This window comes from Sapajus apella, unplaced genomic scaffold, assembly GCF_009761245.1.
Source record: "Sapajus apella isolate SASKATOON/1434 unplaced genomic scaffold, GSC_monkey_1.0 scaffold173, whole genome shotgun sequence".
NCBI classification, from domain to species: domain Eukaryota; kingdom Metazoa; phylum Chordata; class Mammalia; order Primates; family Cebidae; genus Sapajus; species Sapajus apella.
This window is the reverse complement of record NW_022437113.1, coordinates 1,621,343-1,641,835: the sequence shown is the minus strand read 5'-3', so window position 1 is coordinate 1,641,835 and position 20,493 is coordinate 1,621,343. Positions and strand designations below refer to the sequence as shown.

The window sequence follows — 20,493 nt, the reverse complement described above, 5'->3', positions numbered from 1 at the left end:
GCCTCGGCCTCCCAAAATGCTGGGATTACAGGCATGAGCCACCGTGCTCCGTCTAACAAGGATTTTTCTTTAAGGAAAGATAGTTGGCTCCATTTGGGATGTGCTAAACCCAACGGGCCTGGGAGACATCCGGGGAAGAAGCCTGGGATGGGATGGGTGCTGTGGGGGTCGGACACTGGGGTGGGGGGCACACTCAGGCTGCACTGAGCTGCTGTCCATGTGGCTAAGAGAGCCAGGGCTTCCTGCAGGAAATCAGCACCATTTTCGGTGTCCAACTGCTGGGCATGACCACAGGAAGGGGGCTGCATATTTTTCTTGTAGCTTCTTCAGCCACAGCCTGACCGCAGCCCAGATTCTGTTGGGTCTGCCATTTCCGTGTGTGTGTGTGTGTGTGTGTGTGTGTGTGTGTGTGTGTGTGTGTTTGGAGTTTTGCTCTTGTTACCCAGGCTGGAGTGCAATGGCACGATCTCAGCTCACCACAACCTCCACCTCCGGGATTGAAGCCATTCTCCTGCTTCAGCCTCCTGAAAGCTGGGATTACAGGTACCCGCCACCTCGTCCGGCTAATTTTTGTATTTTTAGTAGAGATGGGGTTTCACCATGTTGACCATGCCGATCCCAAATTCCTGACCTCGTGATCCACTGGCCTCAGCCTCCCGACGTGCTGGGATTACAGGTGTGAGCCACTGCGCCGGCTTTTTTTTGTTTTTTTGTTTTTGAGATGGAGTTTTGCTCTGTTGCCGAGGCTGGAGTGCAACGGCCCGAACTTGTCTCACCGCAACCTCCGCCTCCGGGAGTAGCTGGGATTACAGGCATGCACCACCATACCTGGCTAATTTTTGTATTTTTAGTGATTTGCATTTTTAGTAGGTTTCTCATTGTTGGTCAGTCTAGTCTTGAACTCCTGACCTCGTGATCTGGCTGCCTCGGCCTGTCAAAGGGCTGGGAATACAGGCGTGAGCCACTGCCCAGCAATTTTTGTATTTTTAATAGAGACAGGGTTTCTCCAGTTGGCCAGGCTGGTCTTCAACCCCTGACCTTGTGATTCGCCTGCCTTGGCCTCCCGACGTGCTGGGATTACAGGCGTGAGTCACCACACCCCACCCAACCCATTTCCATGTTTTTTGTTTTCAGCAGGGCTAGACGGCAGGCAAGGTCAAGGCCAGAGCCCAGGCCTCTCAGAAGGAACTCCCCCCAGACCCTCACTCCAACATTCCCCTTCCTAAAAGGACCCCATCAAAGCCACTTACAGCCAGGCATGGTGGTGTACATACCTGTGGTCCCAGCTACTCAGGAGGCTGAGGCGGGAGGATTGCTTGAACCCAGGAGTTTGAGGCTGCAGTGAGCTGGAATTGTGCCACTACACTCCAGCCAGAGTGACAGAGTGGAAACCCATCTCTTAAACAAACAAACAAAAAAAATCACTTAGAACCAAGAACCAATTAACAAGTGGTGGGAGATGATCTTGCTGAAAAGTCCAAGGGTGAACTTGTCCCAGGAGGAGGGACCTATCAGTGTTGCCAGGACTCCAGGTTCAAAGACACGACCTTTGCCTGACTCATTTGACTAAGCTGACTTATTTGAGCAGGCACTGTTTGGGCCTGGAAACTTTAGGGTCAGTTTGGGACCAGGTCAGAAGTCACGATTTCATGAACTACAGGTTGGAGGCCCGGGTGGAGCACCCGTAAGTAAATGGCTTTTCTCTCTTAGCATTGATTTCCGCAGCTGTAAAATGTGGATTATAATAGATTGGCTTTGGGAGGCCGAGGCAGGCAGATCACAAGGTCAGGAGTTCAAGACCAGCCTGGCCAACATGGTGAAACCCTGTCTCTACCAAAAATACAAAAAAAAAAAAAAAAAAAAATTATCTGGGCGTGGTGGCATGCACCTGTAGTCCCAGCTACTCGGGAGGCTGAGGCAGAAGAATCGCCTGAACCCAGGAGGCGGAGGTTGCAGTGAGCCAAGATCACGCCACTGCACTTCAGTCTGAGCAACAGAGTGAGACTCTGATTAAAAAAAAAAATTAATAATAATAATAACAGATTGGTGTCCTCCCTAAATTTTGTACCTGCAAACAGTCCCAGCCCTCCAAACTGAAAGTCTGTTGCTCTTTCCTTTAAAATTATAAATGGTGGACCAGGTGCAGTGGCTTACACCTACAATCCCAGTACTTTGGGAGGCCGAGATAGGAGGATTGCTTGAGGCCAGGAGTTCAAGACCAGACTGGCCAACATAACGAGACCCTATCTCTATTTAGCGAAATACATATATATATGTGGTATATAATTATATATTTATTTTACTTAATTAATTTATTATTTTGAGAGATAGTCTTGCTCTTGTCGCCCAGGCTGGAGTGCAGTGCCGCAATCTCGGCTCACTGCAACCTCCACGTCCCAGGTTCAAGCAATTCTCCTGCCTCAGCCTCCTGAGTAGCTGGGATTACAGACGCCCACCACCACACCCAGCTAATTTTTTGTACTTTTAGTAGAGATGGGCTTTGCCATGTTGGCCAGGCTGGTCTCTAACTCCTGACCTCAGGAGATCCACCCGCCTCGGCCTCCCAAAGCGCTAGGATTACAGACGGGACCCACGGCATCTGGCCTATATTTTATTTTATATTTTAAAATATATACATAATGTAGTTATATATTAGGTTGGTGCAAAAGTAATTGTGGTTTCTGCCACCGCTTTTTTTTTTTTGAGATGGAGACTCCTGTCACCCAGGCTGGAGTGCAGTGTTGTGATCTCAGCTCAGTGCAACCTCTGCCTCTTGGGTTCAAGCAATTCTCCTGCCTCAGCCTCCCAAGTAGCTGGGACTACAGATGCCCACCACCATGCCCGGCTACTTTCTGTATTTTTAGTAGAGACTTTAGGTTTCGCCACGTTGGCCAGGCTGGTCTCAAACTCCTGACCTCAAGTGATCCGCCCGACTTGGCCTCCCAGTGTTGGGATTACAGGTATGAGTCACTGCGCCCAGCCTCTGCCATTACTTTTTTTTTTTTATTTGGAGTCTCGCTCTGTCGCCCAGGCTGGGGTGCAGTGGCACGATCTCGGCTCCCTGCTACAACCTCCGCCTCCTGGGTTCAAGCAATTCTCCTGCCTCAGCCTGCTGAGTAGCTGGGATTACAGGCACCCGACACCACGCCTGGCTAATTTTTGTATTTTTAGTAGAGACGGGGTTTCACCATGTTAACCAGGCTGGTCTCGAACACCTGACCTTGTGATCTGCTCACCTTGGTCTCCCAAAGAGCTGGGATTACAGGTGTGAGCCACCACGCCTGGCCTGCCATTATTTGTAATGGTATTAATTATATTAATTAAAAGTAATGGCAGAAACCACAATTACTTTTACAATAAAATTACAAATGGAAACTGTCATGCTGCCATTCTTTTTTTTTCTTTCTTTTCTTTTAAGACAGTCTTGTCCTGTCACCCAGGCTGGAGTGCAGTGGTGCAGTCACAGCTCACTGCAGCCTTGACCGCCTGGACTCAAGCGATCCTCCACCTCAGCCTCCTGCGTAGCTGGGACTACAGGTGTGCGCCACCATGCCTGGCTAATTTGCTATTTTTTGTAGAGATGGGGTCTTACTATGTTTCCCAGGCTGGTCTCAAACTCCTGGGCTACAAAGATCCTCCTGCCTCAGCCCCTGAAGTCTGGGAATTACAGGAGTGTGCCACCGCACCCAGCTGCCAGCTCTATTTTGGTTTTGGCTGGGCACGGTAGTTATACCTGTAATCCCAGCACTTTGGAAGGCCAAGGTGGGTGGATCACGTGAGGTCGGGAGTTTGAGACCAGCTTGGCCATCATGGTGAAAGCCCGTCTCGACTAAAAATACAAAAACTATCTGGGCGTGATGGTGGGTGCCTATAATTCCAGCTACTCGGGAGGCTGAGGCACGAGAATCGCTTGAACCTAGAGGTGGAGATTGCAGTGAGCTGAGATTGTGCCACTGCACTTCAGCCTGGGCAACAGAGTGAGACTCTGTCTCAAAAAAAAAAAAAAAAAAAAAGAAAAGAGAAACATTTTATTTTAGAATAGTTTCAGATTTGCAGAAAAAAACCCAGTGAGCCTGGTACAATGAATTTCCCGCATTCCCTACACCCAATTTCCCATCATTTATTTATTTATTTATTTATTTAGACAGAGTCTTGTTCTGTCGCCCAGGCTGGAGTGCAGTGTCGTGATCTCAGCTCACTGCAACCTCCTCCTCCTGGGTTCAAGCTATTCTTCTGCCTCAGCCTCCTGAGTAGCTGGGACTACAGGCACGCGCCACCATCCCTGGCTAATTTTTGTATTATTAGTAGAGACAGGGTTTCACCATGTTGGCCAGGCTGGTCTTGAATACCTGACCTTATGATCCGCCCACCTTGGCCTCTGAAAATGCTGGGATTACAGGCGTCAGCCACCAAGCCCAGCCCTTTATTTATTTATTAAAGACAGGCTTTTGCTCTGTCGCCCAGGCTGGAGTACGATCATAGCTCACTGCAGCCTTGACCTCCTGGGCTTGAGTGATCAATCCTCCCACCTCACCCTCTTGAGTGGCTGAGACCACAGATACACAGTACTACACATGGCTAATTTTTTATTTTTTGTGGAGTGGGGTCTCACTATGTTGGCCAGGCTTGTCTCAAACTCCTGGGCTCAAGCGATCCTCCTGCCTCAGCCTCCTGAGTAGCTAAGACTACAGGCACTCACCACCATCATGCCCAGCTAATTTGTATATTGTTTGTAGAGACAGGATCTTACTATGTTGCCCAGACTGGTCTCCAACTCCTGGGCTCATGTGATCCTCCCTCCTCAGCCTCCCAAGTTGCTGGGATTATAGGTGTGAACCACTGGCTCTGGCTGAGAAAAAAAAAATTGAGTGGGAAGATTGGGAGGGATAACATTAGGAGAAATACCTAATGTAGGTGATGGGGGGATGGAGGCAGCAAACCACCGTGGCATGTGTATACCTATGTAACAATCCTGCAGGATCTGCACAGGTACCCCAGAACTGAAAGTATAATAATAATAAATAAATAAAAGAAATTACTTTAAAAAAAATTTAAGAAGCAAAGATCATCCACAATCGACCCTTGGTTGTTTCATTTCTGTTTGTTATCACATTACATGTATATTTCACTTACTTTGGGCTACTGAGATGTGGCCCTCCGTGTGCACCTAAGGACATCTCCATTCCTGTAGGAAGACGCTGGCCCCAAGTTGCTCACTGTGCAGGGGTGATTCTGCTCCAGGGGACATTTTTGTTGTCACCACGGGTGCTGGGAGTTCTCCTGGCATCCAGGGATGCTGCTCTATACACATCAGTGCACAGATCGGCGTCAGGGATGGTGGCGCGTGCCTGTAGGAACCTCCACCTCCCAGATTCAAGTGATTCTTGTGTCTCAGCCTCCCGAGTAGCTGGAATCACAGGTGTGTGCCACCATGCCTGGCTAATTTTTTTTTTTTTTTTTTTTTTTTGAGACGGAGTTTCACTCTTGTTACCCAGGCTGGAGTGCAATGGCGCAATCTCGGCTCACCGCAACCTCCGCCTCCTGGGTTCAAGCAATTCTCCTGCCCCAGCCTCCTGAGTAGCTGGGATTACAGGCATGTGCCACCATGCCCAGCTGATTTTTTTGTATTTTTAGTAGAGACGGGGTTTCACCATGTTGACCGGGATGGTCTCGATCTCTTGACCTCGTGATCCACCCGCCTCGGCCTCCCAAAGTGCTGGGATTACAGGCTTGAGCCACCGCGCCCGGCCCCTCTAGCAAGCCTTTGTTTCTTTACAGCCAGTTTCTTTCTGCTGGCTGCCCACTGTCTTCCTAGCAATGTATTTTCCTACTTTCCCTTTTTTTTTGAGGACTCGTCTCGCTATGCCACCCAGGCTGGAGTGCAGTGATATGATCTCGGCTTACTGCAATCTCCGCCTCCTGGGTTCATGCAATTCTTCTGCCTCAGCTTCCAGAGTAGCTGAGACGACAGGAGCCCGCCACCATCCCCTGCTAATGTTTTGTATTTTTAGTAGAGACGGGGTTTCACCATTGTTGGCCAGGCTGGTCTTGAACTCCTGACCTCCACCCACCTTGGTCTCCCAAAGTAATGAGGAGTGAGCCATCATGCCTGGCATATAAAGTTTTTTTCTCCCTTCTTCATCTTCCTCTTCTACTTTTTTCCAGACAACGTTAGCAGGACCCTCTGTACCATCAAACTTTACTTTAGACTTATAGTTAGCAATATCCTTCTTGTATTTTTCTTTCTTTCTTTTTTTTTGAGACAGTCTCACTCTGTCACCCAGGCTGGAGTGCAGTGGCGCGATCTCGGTTCATTGAAACCTCTGCTTCCCAGGTTCAAGTGATTCTCCTGCCTCAGTCTCCTAGTAGCTGGGATTACAGGTGCTGGCCACCACACCTAGTTAATTGTTGCGTTTTTATAGAGACGAGGTTTCATCATGTTGGCCATGTTGGTCTTCAACTCCTGACCTCAGGTGATCCACCCACCTTGGCCTCCCAAAGCACTGGGATTCAAACTCCTGGACTCAAGTGATCCTCCCACCTCAGCCTCCCTGTTACCATTACCAGGAGAGCCCTGAGAAAATAACTGGGAAAGTTTTTTTAGTTATTATAAAAAAAAAAAAAAAAAGCACAGCTACTTAAAAGATTTCCAGACAGCCAGGGATGACATCACAGAGCTTCCTGACCCCTGACCAGATGCCAGAGGAAGATAAGACCTCTAAATCGGTCCAAACTGGAACAGACGACCTCTGGTTGACTTTAGATCACTAATATTATCATTATAATGCTAAAATTCCCTCTCTTAGAAGAAAATCTCCATTTTGTGCACATGGGTTGTATGAAGACATATATTCATGAATTGAGCCTGCGTGTCTCGAGTCCCACCATGCACATGTTAACATTCCTCTCCCTTCCTGTACTCAGGGAAGGAAATAATAAAACGTTATGCTTTTTATTGTTGAGGGAGAAGGGGCTGTTAGAGCGAGAGCCTCTCCTTCTCCATCCCTGTCCAGTGGGTAAAACCCGATTGCCTTTTCCGATTGGATGTTCCTTCTTTGCCAGCTACACAAAGTGGGTAAAGAACTGGGTTTGCTGGTGGCATCCCAAGTAGCTGGGACTACAGGGAGTAAATGCTTTTATACCTCGCTTTTTAAAACGTATTGTTCCTGTGAACCAGTCTTTAAGTTATACCCAAGATTTCATGGCTCATGATGGTCCATAGTTTTCGCTCTTTAAATCAATAGCTGCATATCCCACGACGATTTTCCTTTGGGATGATTTCCCAGAACTGGAATTGCAGATTCTTGACAAATCTCCCAACTTTTCCGGTAAACACCGAGCTTTTCTCTAGACTAGCAACCGAGGCCGCAAGCAATTCTGCGGAACGTAGTGCAGATTTACAGAGAACGAGTCCCTTCGTCCTGTGTCGTAGTATTTCCGGCGGAAGTTGCTGGGCGTGGAAAGCCAGCAAGCCCTTCCGCAATCGTCGCTCCCGCGCGCACGTGGGCGACGCGTGAGGGCGAGGCCCCGCCTCCCCACGCCATTGGCCAGCAGCTCGTCGGGCACGCGTATACTGCGCTTCCGGGCACGCTCCGCCCCGCATGGCCTTCTGGGAGTTGTAGTTCGGTCGCGAGCGCTGCCGTCGGGAGGCTGCTCTGAGGACCGAGGCTGAACCCCGCGACCCCGCCTTCGGCGCTCGGCTCGCAGGATGGATCCCGTACCCGGGACCGACTCGGCGCCGCTGGCCGGCCTGGCCTGGTCGTCGGCCTCTGCACCCCCGCCTCGGGGGTTCAGCGCGGTGAGCGGCGTCGAGGGGCAGGAGGTCGAATAGGGGCAGAGGCAGCCGCTGTGGGGTGGGTGGGTGTCCGGCGCTGACCCGCATCCTCCCCGTAGATCTCCTGCACCGTCGAGGGGGCACCCGCCAACTTTGGCAAGAGCTTCGCGCAGAAATCTGGCTACTTCCTGTGCCTTAGTACTCTGGGCAGCCTAGAGGTAAGGGGCGCCCACCTTCAGGACCACTAGGGTCCGCCCACCTCCTCTGGGGTCACGATGCCCTATGCCAGGCGCGCTGTCTCCGCTGTTGGGCCACCCTCGCCGTGTCCCGCTTCCACCCGCAGAACCCGCTGGAGAACGTGGTGGGCGATATCCAGATCGTGGTGGACAAGAGCCCTCTGCCGCTGGGCTTCTCCCCGGTCAGCGATCCCATGGACTCCAGTAAGGCCTGCGTGGGAGGCGAGAGTTGTCTGGGTCCCTGCAGGGAGGAGCGGGGAGGAGGGACGACAGGCGCGCGGAATCTGAGCCTTGGCCACCCCCTGGCACTCGGGGTGATGACAGGGTTGACTGAGGACTCAGATCCCTGCCCTAGGGTGGACATCCCCTGTCCTGATTCAAAGTGTGTGCTGTGACTGGCACAGCCTCTGTTCTCGAGTTAAGAGTTCAGTCCACACCACCTGTTTTATTACTGCTGTCCTACCTGTGTCTCTTTACACCACGGACTAGCAAAACCACTGTGCAGTTCTCTTTTTAATTTCCAGCCTTTGCACACGCCATTTCCTCTGCCTGGAGCTCTTTTTCTCTCCTCTTTGCAGCTCATTCTTTGTTCTCCCTCAGGTGTTAGTTACCTCACCCTTCTTTTCCGGGGCCCACAACTCTAGTGGGGCCCTCCCAGCCCCACCGAACGTTCCCACCCTTTCTTGTCATTTTTATTTGATTCAGGCTCTATTCATTCATGGTAGAGTTGGCAAACTTTTTTTTCTTTATTTTTTTCTTAGAGTTGGCAAACTTCTTTTTAATTTTTTTTCTTTATATATATATTTTTTTAAAGAGATGGGGTTTCACCATGTTGGCCAGGATGGTCTCGATCTCCTGACCTTGTGATCCACCCACCTCAGCCTCCCAAAGTGCTGGGATTACAGGCATGAGCCACCCAGCCCAGCCTAGAGTTGGCAAACTTTTATGTAAAGGTCCTGATAGTAAATATTTTAGGTTTTACAGGATATTCTTTTTATTTATTTTTTTTTAACAATTCCTTAAAAACGTAAAAATCATTCTTAACTCATGAGCTGTATGAAACCAGGCCTTAGGCTGGGTGCAGTGGCTCACGCCTGTAATCCCAGCAGTTTGGGAGGCTGAGGCAGGCGGATCACCTGAGGTCAGGAGTTCCAGACCAGCCTGGCCAACATGGTGAAACCCCATCTCTACTAAAAATACAAAATTAGGCTGGGCTCAGTGGCTCACTCCTGTAATCCTAGCACTTTTGGAGGCCAAAGCGTGTGGATCACAAGGTCAGGAGTTCAAGACCAGCCTGGCCAATGTGGTGGAACCCCGTCTCTACTAAAAATACAAAAATTAGCCGGGTGTGGTGGCGGACATCTCTAGTTTCTACTACTCGGGAGGCTGAGGCAGGAGAATCGCTTGAACCCAGGAGGCAGAGGTTACAGTGAGCTGAGATTATGCCACTGCACTCCAGCCTGGGCAACAGTGCGAGACTCCATCTCAAACCAATAAAATAAAATAAAAATACAAAATTAGCTGGGCATGGTGGGGGGCGCCTGTAGTCCCAACTACTTAGGAGGCTGAGGCGGGAGAATCATTTGAACCCAGGAGGTGGAGGTTGCAGTGAGCCGAGATCGCGCCACTACACTCCAGCCTGAGTGTCAGAGTGAGACTCTATCTTAAAAAAAAAAAAAAGAAAAGAAAGAATAAGAAAACAGGCCTTGAGCCAGATTTGGCTCATGGGTGCTAGTTGGCCAACCTCTATAGGATTAGGGGACTCAGGGAAAGTAAGGTTTGAGGGCCAGGATGGGCACCCAGCTTTGTCTGAATCCACAGCTAGCCCCTCCATGAATGCACCTCCATATCACCAAAGATCAGCCTGCTCCAGTGGCCCCTAAAAGCTGCTTGGAATCCCCTCCTTCATCTGTACCACTGATGATTTAACCACTCCTCCCAACCCCCATCCCTAATGCTGTCCATGTGGCCGCCTTAAACAGCACCCTGGCGAGCCTCATCCTAGGGTCATCTTTGGGTACTCCCACTCTTTCCTGGCTTCCATCTCTCACTCCACTGCCACCCCCATCAGAGGCCTCTGTGTCCAAGAAGAAACGCATGTGTGTGAAGCTGTTACCCCTGGGGGCCGCGGACACCGCCGTGTTTGATGTCCGGCTGAGTGGGAAGACAAAGACGGTACCTGGATACCTTCGAGTCGGGTAGGCCACCCCCCGGTGTCCACTCACCTTCCTGCCCTCCCAGCTTGTGATCTCACCCTTCTGACCCCTGTGGTCTCTTCTGCCACCTTCCTTTTTTTTTTTTGAGATGGAGTCTGGCTCTGTCGCCCAGACTGGAGTACAGTGGCATGATCTCGGCTCACTGCAACCTCCGCCTCCTGGGTTCAAGCAATTCTCCTGCCTCAACCTCCCAAGTAGCTGGGACTATAGGCGTGCGCCCAGCTAATTTTTTTTTGTATTTTTAGTAGAGATGGGGTTTCACCATGTTGGCCAGGATACTCTTAATCTCCTGACCTCATGATCCACCCGCCTCAGCCTCCCAAAGTGCTGGGATTATAGGTGTGAGCCACCACGCCCGGCTCCTTCAGCCACCTTCTGAACCTCAGATTCTGCATGTTAAAACAGGGACATGGCCGGTTGTGGTGGCTCACACCTGTAATCCCAGCACTTTGGGAGGCCGGGGCGGGCAGATCACAAGATCAGGAGTTTGAGACCAACCTGGCCAGTATGATGAAACCCCGTCTGTACTAAAAATAGAAAACAATTAGCCGGGCATGGCGGTGGATACCTGTAGTCCCAGCTACTTGGGGGGCTGAGGCAGGAGAATCACCTGAACCCAGGAGGCGGAGGTTGCAGGGAGCCAAGATCACGCCACTGCACTCCAGCCTGGGCAATGGAGCGAGACTCCGTCTCAAAACAAACAAACAAACAAAATGGGACATGTGTACCCTCTTGTAGGACTGTAATTAGGAGTCAGTGACTAGGTGTCTAATGTAGACAGAAACTGGGCGCGGTGGCTCACTCCTATAATCCCAGCACTTTGGGAGGCCGAGGCTGGTGGATCACTTGAGACCAGGAGTTCAAGACCAGCCTGGCCAACATGGTGAAACCCTGTCTCTACTAAAAATACAAAAATTAACTGGGCGTGGTGGTGCACACTTGTAATCCCAGCTACTCGGTGGCTGAGGCACAAGGATTGCTTGATCCTGGGAGGTGGAGGTTGCAGTGAGTAGAGATTATGCCACTCCAGCCTGCACGGCAGAGTGAGACTCTGCCTCAAAAATAAAAATAAGGCCAGGCGCGGTGGCTCACGCCTGTAATCCCAGCACTGTGGGAGGCCGAGGCGGGCGGATCACAAGGTCAAGAGATTGAGACCATCCTGGTCAACATGGTGAAACCCTGTCTCAAAAAATAAAAATAAAAATTAGCTGGGCATGGTGGCAGGTGCCTGTAATCCCAGCTGCTCAGGAGGCTGAGGCAGGAGAATTGCTTGAACCTGAAAGGCAACGATTGCAGTGAGCCAAGGTCCCGCCACTGCACTCCAGCCTGGGCAACTTGACCAAAACTCCATCTCAAAAAAAAAAAAAAATCATCCCTTAAAAGACAAGGTCACCTGGAGGCCCAGGTGCCCTGCCTTCCCGGGGGCCATCCTCAACCCTGGCTCCACAGGGGGCCAGCACCCCTCCCACCTTCCCTCCCACTCCAGGGACATGGGTGGCTTTGCCATCTGGTGCAAGAAAGCGAAGGCCCCAAGGCCGGTGCCCAAGCCCCGAGGTCTCAGCCGGGACATGCAGAGCCTCTCTCTGGATGCACCCAGCCCGCCCAGGTGAGCCCTCAGGCACCACAGTGGGGGTGGCTGTGGCCCGAGGATGAGGTCTGACCTGGGTCGTCCCACCTTCAGCAAGGGCGGCCTCCTGGAGCGGACACTGTCAAGGCTGGGCCCTCGGGCATCCACTCTGCGGAGGAATGACTCCATCTATGAGGCCTCCAGCCTCTATGGCATCTCAGGTGAGCACAGAGTGGGGAAACGGAGGCACGGGGGTGGAGGGTGTGACTGGCTTGAGATTACACGGCCAGGAAGGGTCGATTCTGTAAAGACTGATAGCCGGGCTGTGTGGGGCGGGCCTCTCTGGGCAGAGTGGGCAGCTCCCTCCAGCGCACCTCCTCTCCGGGCATGTTTTTCAGCTATGGACGGGGTTCCCTTCACACTCCACCCCCGATTCGAGGGCAAGAGCTGCAGCCCCCTGGTGAGTCGGGTCTCCAGGAGCCAGGGTCTGTGCCTGCCATCACCACCCCGGGTGCCAGGGCATTCCTGTATCCAGCGCCTCAGCACTGAGGGCCATGTCCTGGGTTGAGGCTGGAGTGTGTCATCTCCAGGTGGCAGCTGGAAGGTCCTCAGTCTCAGAATGGGGAGGGATCCATCCGGAGAAGCAGGGGGACCCCAGTAGCTAGAGGCTGTGGCAGGAAGGGGGAGGGATGCTGGGCGAGCACCTGTGATCCCACCACTTTGGGAGGCCAAGGCAGGTGGATCACTTGAGGCCAGGAGTTTAAGATGAGCGTGGCCAACATGGTGAAACCCAGTCTCTACTAAAAATACAAAAATTAGCCGGGTGCGGTGGCTCATGCCTGTAATTCCAGCACTTTGGGAGGCGAGGTGGGCGGAACGACTGAGGTCGGGAGTTCAAGACCAGCCTGACCAACATGGAGGAATCCCATCCCTACTAAAAATATAAAAATAGCCGGGCATGGTGATACATGCCTGTAATCCCAGCTACTCGGGAAACTGAGGCAGGAGAATTACTTGAACCCGGGAGGCAGAGGTTGCAGGGAGCCGAGATCACACCATTGCACTCCAGCCTGGGCGACAAGAGTATTCGGCAGTTGGGGGGCCGGGGGGGACAGGACTCCTTGAATAGGAGGGAAAGAGGGTTTCAGGTTGGGATCGGGCCCAAGACTGACCCCCCTCTGCCCGCCAGACCTTCTCTGCATTTGGGGACCTGACCATCAAGTCTCTGGCGGACATTGAGGAGGAGGTGGGTGCAGGGCTAGGGAGGAGGTGCTGGAGGAGCTGGGACCCCCCATCCTGCCCCAGGCTGTCCCAGTCTTCCCCGTCTCCCCTTTCCCCCAGACACACCCATCTCTCCAGGACCGAAGACCACTTGAGTCCCTAAGTACCTCCCCCCCCATTCCTCAGTCACCCCCCATTTGGCCTTCCCTTCACTCTGGCCCCTGCTCACTCTTGCTCTCTCCTTCCCCAAGTATAACTACGGCTTCGTGGTGGAGAAGACCGCAGCTGCCCGACTGCCCCCCAGCGTCTCCTAGTCCCTCACCTGTCCGCAGAAAGCCCCTTTCCGCCACCCCCCTAGCCTGGAGGCCACCCCGCCTCATTACATCTTGGGAACCTCCGCCGTGCAAGGCATTTGCCATCTTCAGCCACTGGGCGGGGCTGCAGCCCTGGAGGAGGGGGCGGGTGGAGGCTTCGTGGTGATGGGGTCTCCACCCCCAGGCCCTGCCGGCGGGGCTGGAGCTGGACGGAAGCCAGTGCCTTTAAGTCATTCGTGTCAAAATCCTTTGGGGTCCGGAGGCCGCGCGGGGGTCCTGCCAATAAACACTACTGGTTCTTGCCCTCTGGAGTCCTGATCCTGCCGGGGGTCCACACCAGGCCGGTGGAACTGAGACTGCGGCTCTTGCATCGGGCAAGTGGGTGGAATCATGGTGGGGAGACGGTGCTGCTGGGTCTCGGTTTTTTTTGGTTTTTAGTTTAGTTTTTTTTTTTTCCCTGAAACGGTGTCTTCCTCTGTGGCCCAGGGTGGGGTACAGTGGCATGATCTTGGCTCACTGCAACCTCCGCCTCCAGGGTTCAGGTGATTCTCCTGCCTCGGCCTCCCGAGTGATTGGGATTACAGGCGCCCGCCACCACACTGGGCTAATTTTTTGTATTTTTCTATCGACAGAGTTTCACTGTGTTGGCCACCTCAGGTGATCTGCCTGCCTCGGCCTCCCAAAGTGCTGGGATTACAGGTGCCCGCCACCACATCTGGCTAATTTCGTATATATTTTTTTAGTAGAGATGGGGTTTTTGCCACATTGGTCAGGCTGGTCTTGAACCCCTGACCTCAGGTGATCCACCCTCCTTGGCCTCCCAAAGTGCTGGGATTACAGGCGTGAACCACTGTGCTTGGCTTGGGTCTCTCATTCTACAGAGCGGGAAACTGAGGCTCAGGGAGTGAGTAAGTCCAGATTCTAGATCATACAGAAGACCTCGTCGTCCTGGCCCTCCATCCTTGCGCATAATAATAAAACAAGCACTGCTCCAGTTGCAGTGGCCACACCCGCAACACACGACGCACCATTATTACCTCATTCAGTCTTCCCGCCAACCACTGGGAAACCCAGGTTTTGTCGCCATTTTCCAGATAGAAAAACTAAGATAGGAATCAAATCCAGAAATTTCTGTCTTTTTTTTTTTTTTTTTTTAATGGAGTCTCCCTCTGTCACCCACGATGGGTGCAGTGGCACAATCTCGGCTCACTGCAACCTCCACCTCCCAGATTCAAGCAGTTCTCCTGCCTCAGCCTCCCCTCCTGCCCCTTGCTGTCCAGTAGCTGGGACTACAGGCTTGGACCACCATAGCCAGCTATTTTTTTTTTTTTTTTTTTTTTTTTTTACTTTTAGTAGAGACGGGGTTTTACCATGTTGGCCAGGCTGGTCTCAAACTCCTGACCTCAGGCAATCTGCCCACCTTGGGCTCCCAAAGTGCTGGCATCATACGTGTGAGCCACTGTGCCCATCCCAGGCCACACCATTTTCATCCACCAATTCATACAACCTTGTTTTAGGTACTTTTTAAAAAGACACCTTATTTAATACCTATGGTGGATTCATTCACCTTGAACTCAGAGCCAACGTCACTGAAACTCATGTCTGCATGAAGCTTCTCTAAAACAGATTTTCTTCCTGAGGTGTATCACAGACTTTTTTTTTTTTTTTTTAGACAGAGTCTCACTCTGTGGCCCAGGCTGGAGTGCAGTGGCGCGATCTCGGCTCACGGCCACCTCTGCTTCTCCATCCCGGTTCAAGCCATTCTCCTGCCTCAGGTTCCGGAGTAGCTGGGATTACAGGCATGTGCCACCACGCCCAGCTAATTTTTGTATTTTTAGTAGAGACGGGGCTTCACCATGTTGGCCAGGCTGGTCTTGAGCTCCTGACCTCATGATCCGCCCGCCTCAGCCTCCCAAAGTGCTGGGATTACAGCTGAGAGCCAACCCTTTTTTTCTTTTTTTAATTATTTTATTTTTGGCGTGATTATAGCTCACTGCAGCCTTGACCTCCCAGGCTCAGGTGGATCCTCCAATCTCAGCCTCCTGAGTAGCTGAGACTACAGGCTACAATGGGCTAATTTAAACATTTTGTTAGTACTGATGGGGTCTCCCTGTATTGCCCAGGCTGGCCTTGAACTCCTGGCCTCGGGCCATCATCCTGCCTCAGCCTCCCAATGTGCTGGGATTACAGGCTTGAGCCACTGAGCGCAGCCATCATGGCCTTTGGCACTCAGGAACCCTGAACAGCATTTTGGTATCTGGGGCCATTTCAATAGCCAACAAAAACCACAAGAACGTGGCCGGGCACAGTGGCTCATGCTTGTAATTCTAGCACTTTGGGAGGCCAAAGCAGGTAGATCACCTGAGATCAGGAGTTCGAGACCAGCCTGACCAACATAGTAAAACCTCGTCTCTACCAAAAATACAGAATTAGCTAGGCGTGGTGGCGCGTGCCTGTAATCCTAGCTACTTGGGAGGCTGAAGCAGGGGAATTGCTTGAACCCAGGAGGTGGAGGTTGCAGTGAGCCGAGATCGTGCCATTGCACTCCAGCCTGGGCAACAAGAGTGAAACTCCGTTTAAAAAAAAAAAAAAAAATTCACCACCCTAAGCTCACGCCTTCTTTCTCCCGTGAGTGCACGCCCGTCGACGTGTACGGTGGCTGTTCTGCCGCTGTTTTTCCTCCTGGCTCTCGCAGCGTCGCAGTGGCCCATATTCTGCTGCAGCTGTCAACACCCACCCGATCTCTGCGGCTTAGAGAAGCTGGCCGGGCGTGGTGGCTCACGCCTGTAATCCCAGCAGTTTGGGAGGCCAAGGCGAGCAGATCACCTGAGGTCAGGTGTTAGAGATAGCCTGGCCAACATAGTGAAACCCCGTGTCACTAAAAATACTGGGCATGGTGGCACATGCCTATAATCTCAGCTGCTTGGGAGGCTGAGGCAGGAGAATCACTTGAACCGGGAGGTCAAGGTTGCAGTGAGCCAAGATGGCACCATTACACTCCAGCCTGGGCGACGAGTGCAATTCCTTCTTGGCGGGGGGAAGAGGGTCAGGCTTGGTGGCTCACACCTGTAATCCCAGCACTTTGGGAGGCCAAGGCGGGCGGATCACAAGGTCGAGAGATTGAGACCAGCCTGGCCAACATGGTGAAACCCCGTCTCTACTAAAAATACAAAAAAATTAGCCAGGCATGGTGGTGCATGCCTGTCGTCCCAGCTACTCAGGAGGCTGAGGCAGGAGAATTGCTTGAAACTGGAAAATGGAAGTTGCAGTGAGCCGGGATCGCACCATTGCACTCCAGCCTGGCGATACAGCGAGACTCCGTCTCAAAAAAAACAGAAAAGAAAAAAAGAAAACCTAAGGCTGTCACAGTTGGAGTCTCTCATCTGTAACCCTGACACTTTGGGGGCTGAGGCACGAGGATCACTTGAGGCCAGGAGATCGAGGCAGCAGTCTGCTGTGATTGCACCACTGCACTCCAGCCTGGGCCCAGAGTGAGGCCGTCTCTAAATAATTAAATAAGTCAGCTCCTGGGTGCAGAGCAGAGCCCCATCTCTAAGTAAATGAATAAATAAATAAATAGCAAAGCTAAGGCTTATTTCCCAGCAACAATAGACTTTGTTAGTTGTAGTGGTGCAGAATCCCGCCTAAGGGAAGGCCGTTATTTCATCTCACAGTGAGCGCAGTGTCGTCTAAAGAAACATCCTAGCTTTTAAATAAAGTTGGCCACCATGGTGGCTCCTGCCTGGAATGCCAGCACTGCCAGAGGCTGAGGTGAGAGGATCACTTGAGACCCTGGGAGTTTGAGACCAGCCTGGGCAACACAGCAAGGCCCTGTCTATACAGATTAAAAATTAGCCGGGCAAGGTGATGCATGCCTGTAGTCCCTGCTGCTCGAGAGGTTGAGGGGTGCAGTGGCTCCCACCTGTAGTTGCCTGAGTCTAGGAGGTAAGGACTGCAATTGTAGAGAACCAGAGTAGCCCACTCTCTCTGGGGGAGTCAGCAGCAAGGCTGCTGTGAACTTCGGGTGAACTCCAGAGAAGCCGACCCTTACTAGGGGAATGTGTATGTCTCGGAGAAGAGCAGAGAGGCCTAGAAAAAGATAACCAGCTCTCACTGACCTCGCTGCAAGATAGTTATTGGCTGAAGCATGTTAACTAAAGTGTGAGAATTTTAACCACAGGCTGTTCTAAGTAAGTGCACCCTCCCTCTGCAGTGTGCCTTGTAAACATATAAAATAAAGTACTCCGAGGCAGGTCGGGGCCGAAGAGACTGACATCATCAGCTTTTCGGACCGCCTGGCCCAGCTTTATATATGTCTGTCTGTATGTCTTTCTTTATGCCCCACTGTTTCCTCTTAGGTCTTTGAACCCTTGTGCAGCGTGGGACGCAGCGCACGCTGGAGCAGTGAGCTGTGACTGCATAACTGCACTCCAGCAAGACCCTGTCTCAAAAAAAGAAAAAAAAGAAAACCTAGGTCTGGATGCAGCAGTGGCTCACACCTGTAATCCCAGCACTTTGGGAGGCCAAGCTGGGAGGACCTCTTGAGCTCAGGAGATCAAGGATCGCCTGGGCAGCAGTGGAACACCATCTCTGTGAAAAACACACACACATATAATTCTGATTTTTTTTTTTTTTTTTTTTTTTTTTTTTTTTTTTGGAGACAGAGTTTCACTCCTGTTGCCCGGGCTGGAGTGCAGTGGTGTGATCTCGGCTCACCACAACCTCCGCCTCCTGGGTTCAAGTGATTCTCCTGCCTCAGCCTCCGGAGTAGCTGGGATTACAGGCGTGCACCACCATGCTTGGCTAATTTTTGTATTTTTAGTAGAGACGGGTTTCCCCATGTTGGTCAGGCTGGTCTCGAACTCCTAACCTCAGGTGATCCTCCTGCCTCAGCCTCCCAAAGTGCTGGGATTACAGGTGTGAGCCACGGCGCCTGGCCGCCTGATGATTGTTAAAAGTAAAGAAGACTTTATTCAAGACGACTACATGCCAGATTGAGCTCAACTCTGAATCCACAAAGTTGTTGACAAGTGGGGATTTACAGCCACGGAGCAGGGCGAGTGGGGTCAGTGGCTAGAAAATTAGAAAGGCTTGGGGAGTCATCTTAAACCCACTTAATAGGATCCTTGCTGCAGGCAGGCCAGGGCGATCAGATATCAAGAAACTGACTTAGCAGGATTCTTGCTAAGACTGGGTGAATCAGATCAAAGACAGGATGGGAGCCAAGGTCAAGGTCCAATAAAGGAGCGATTTCAGAGGACTCTGACTCAGGTTTGTCAAGAAGAGAGTCTTTGTCAGGGAGGAGACCTGGCCTGGCCTTGGGAATCTGAGAGGAGGGACAGTGAGCTCACCTGGAAGGGGAGGTGAGCGGGGATGATGCAAAATGTACCCCCTCTCCCCAAACTTTTCAGCTGCCTTGGAAAAACTAGGTCTCTGGTGCTAAGGCACCTGCCTGCCTTTCCCGGCTCCCAGCGCATGGGGCGTCTGCCAGGTCCCGCCCAGGCTCCTCTGGCGCCGGCCAGGGAATCCGATCCAGCCAGAAAGTAAATGACATTTATCCTCTCTGCCATCCTTCCCCGCTGCCCCGAAAGCAGCCCCAGATCTCATTTCAGGGCGTCTGTGTGTGACCGGGGGCCTGAGGATGATCCATCCTGGCCTTGGATCCGACTAGACCAATTGTCACTGATGACAGGGCCACTCACCCTGCAAAATCCCAGCCCTCTGAGCCCAGGCAGGCTTGGGGACTGCATCACACACGGGTTGGAGGGGCCCGATGGAGCTCTCCCCACCTGCTCCTGACTTGGGTCTCATCGATCCTAAAGTTTCTAGGCTGAGCTTACACTGTCTTGGGCTACAGAGGAGGAGTGAGCTGAGGCCCCCAGGAACCACAGCACTTGGTCCAGGATGCGGACCTATGCTTCTCTCCTTTTATTTTTTCTTTGAGATGGGGTCTCATTCTGTGGCCCAGGCTGGAGCACAGTGGTGCGATCTCAGCTCAGTGCCACCTCTGCCTCTTGGGTTCAAGCAATTCTCCTGCCTCAGCCTCCCGAGTAGCGGTGGTTCCAGACACCTGCCACCACACCTGGCTAATTTTGTATTTTTAGTAGAGATGGGGTTTCTCCATGTTGGTCAGGCTGGTCTCGAACTCCTGACCTCAGGTGATCCACTTGCCTCGGCCTTCCAAAGTGCTGGGATTGTAGGCGTGAGCCACTATGCCGGCCTTGTTTTATGTTTGTGTGTGTGGGAGGGAGCATGATGGCATGCCCATCTAATCCCAGCTTCTTTGGAAGCCGAGGTAAGAGAATTGCTTTAGCTAGGGAGTCCCATCTCTATGAAATAAAAAATACAAAAATTAGCCAGGTGTAGTGGCGTGCACCTATAGTCCCGGCTACTCTGGATGCTGAGTTAGGAGGATCGCTTGAGCCCAGGAAGTCGAGGCTGCAGTGAGCTATGATCACAACACATCATTCCAGTCTGGGTGAAAGCCAAACCCCTCTTTTTAAAAATGTTGAAGTGAAAATCACATTAACATAGAATTAACCATTTAAAAGTATACAATTCAGGCCAGGCGTGGTGGCTTATGACTGCAATCCCAGCACTTTGAGGGACCAAGGTGGGTGGATCACTTGAAGTTAGGAGTTCAAGACCAGCTTGGCCAACATGGTGAAATGCCATCTCTATTAAAAAGGTAAAAAGTAGCCAGGCATGGTGGCCCGTGCCTATAATCCCAGCTACTCAGGAGGCTGAGGCAGGGGAATCTCTTGAATCTGAGAGGTGGAGGTTGCAGTGAGCCGAGATCATGCCACTGCACTCCTGCCTGGGCAACAGAAGAAGACTATTTCAAAAAAAACCACAAAAACCAAAAATTAACTGGGTGTGGTGGCCCAAGCCTGTAATCCCAGCTACTCGGAAGTCTGAGGCAGAATTGCTTGAACCCGGGAGGCGGAGGTTATCTGAGGTGAGATGATGCCTGGGTCACAGAGCAAGACTCCATCTCAAAACCAAACCAAAACCAAACGAAAAAAATGGGTGGAACACGGGTCCCAGACTGGGGCCTACCAGGGCCATGCCCTGGGCCTCACTCCTGCCCTCCCCACACCCCACCCAAGTCTCACCCATGGGCCTGGGCTTCGTCACCCAGCACAATTGAATATTGATTAACACA

At 51.9% G+C, this 20,493-nt stretch overlaps 1 protein-coding gene across 1 annotated transcript; it reads left to right on the top strand.

The window, feature by feature from the left end:
- Positions 1 to 6,947: 6,947 nt before the first annotated feature.
- On the top strand, positions 6,948 to 13,631 carry MVB12A (multivesicular body subunit 12A). Its single transcript, XM_032267935.1, has 9 exons — positions 6,948 to 7,798; positions 7,894 to 7,992; positions 8,118 to 8,214; positions 10,082 to 10,208; positions 11,713 to 11,832; positions 11,908 to 12,014; positions 12,192 to 12,253; positions 12,983 to 13,039; positions 13,266 to 13,631. The coding sequence occupies exons 1-9, from the start codon at positions 7,709 to 7,711 to the stop codon at positions 13,326 to 13,328; spliced, it is 822 nt and encodes a 273-aa protein (XP_032123826.1). The 5' UTR covers positions 6,948 to 7,708; the 3' UTR covers positions 13,329 to 13,631.
- Positions 13,632 to 20,493: the final 6,862 nt, after the last annotated feature.

Coding starts and splice junctions, on each gene's coding strand:
- MVB12A (XM_032267935.1), top strand. CDS start 7,709: ATGGATCCCGTACCCGGGACCGACTCGGCGCCGCTGGCCGGCCTGGCC. Junction 7,799..7,893: donor CGCCTCGGGGGTTCAGCGCG/GTGAGCGGCGTC, acceptor TCCTCCCCGTAG/ATCTCCTGCACCGTCGAGGG. Junction 7,993..8,117: donor GTACTCTGGGCAGCCTAGAG/GTAAGGGGCGCC, acceptor TTCCACCCGCAG/AACCCGCTGGAGAACGTGGT.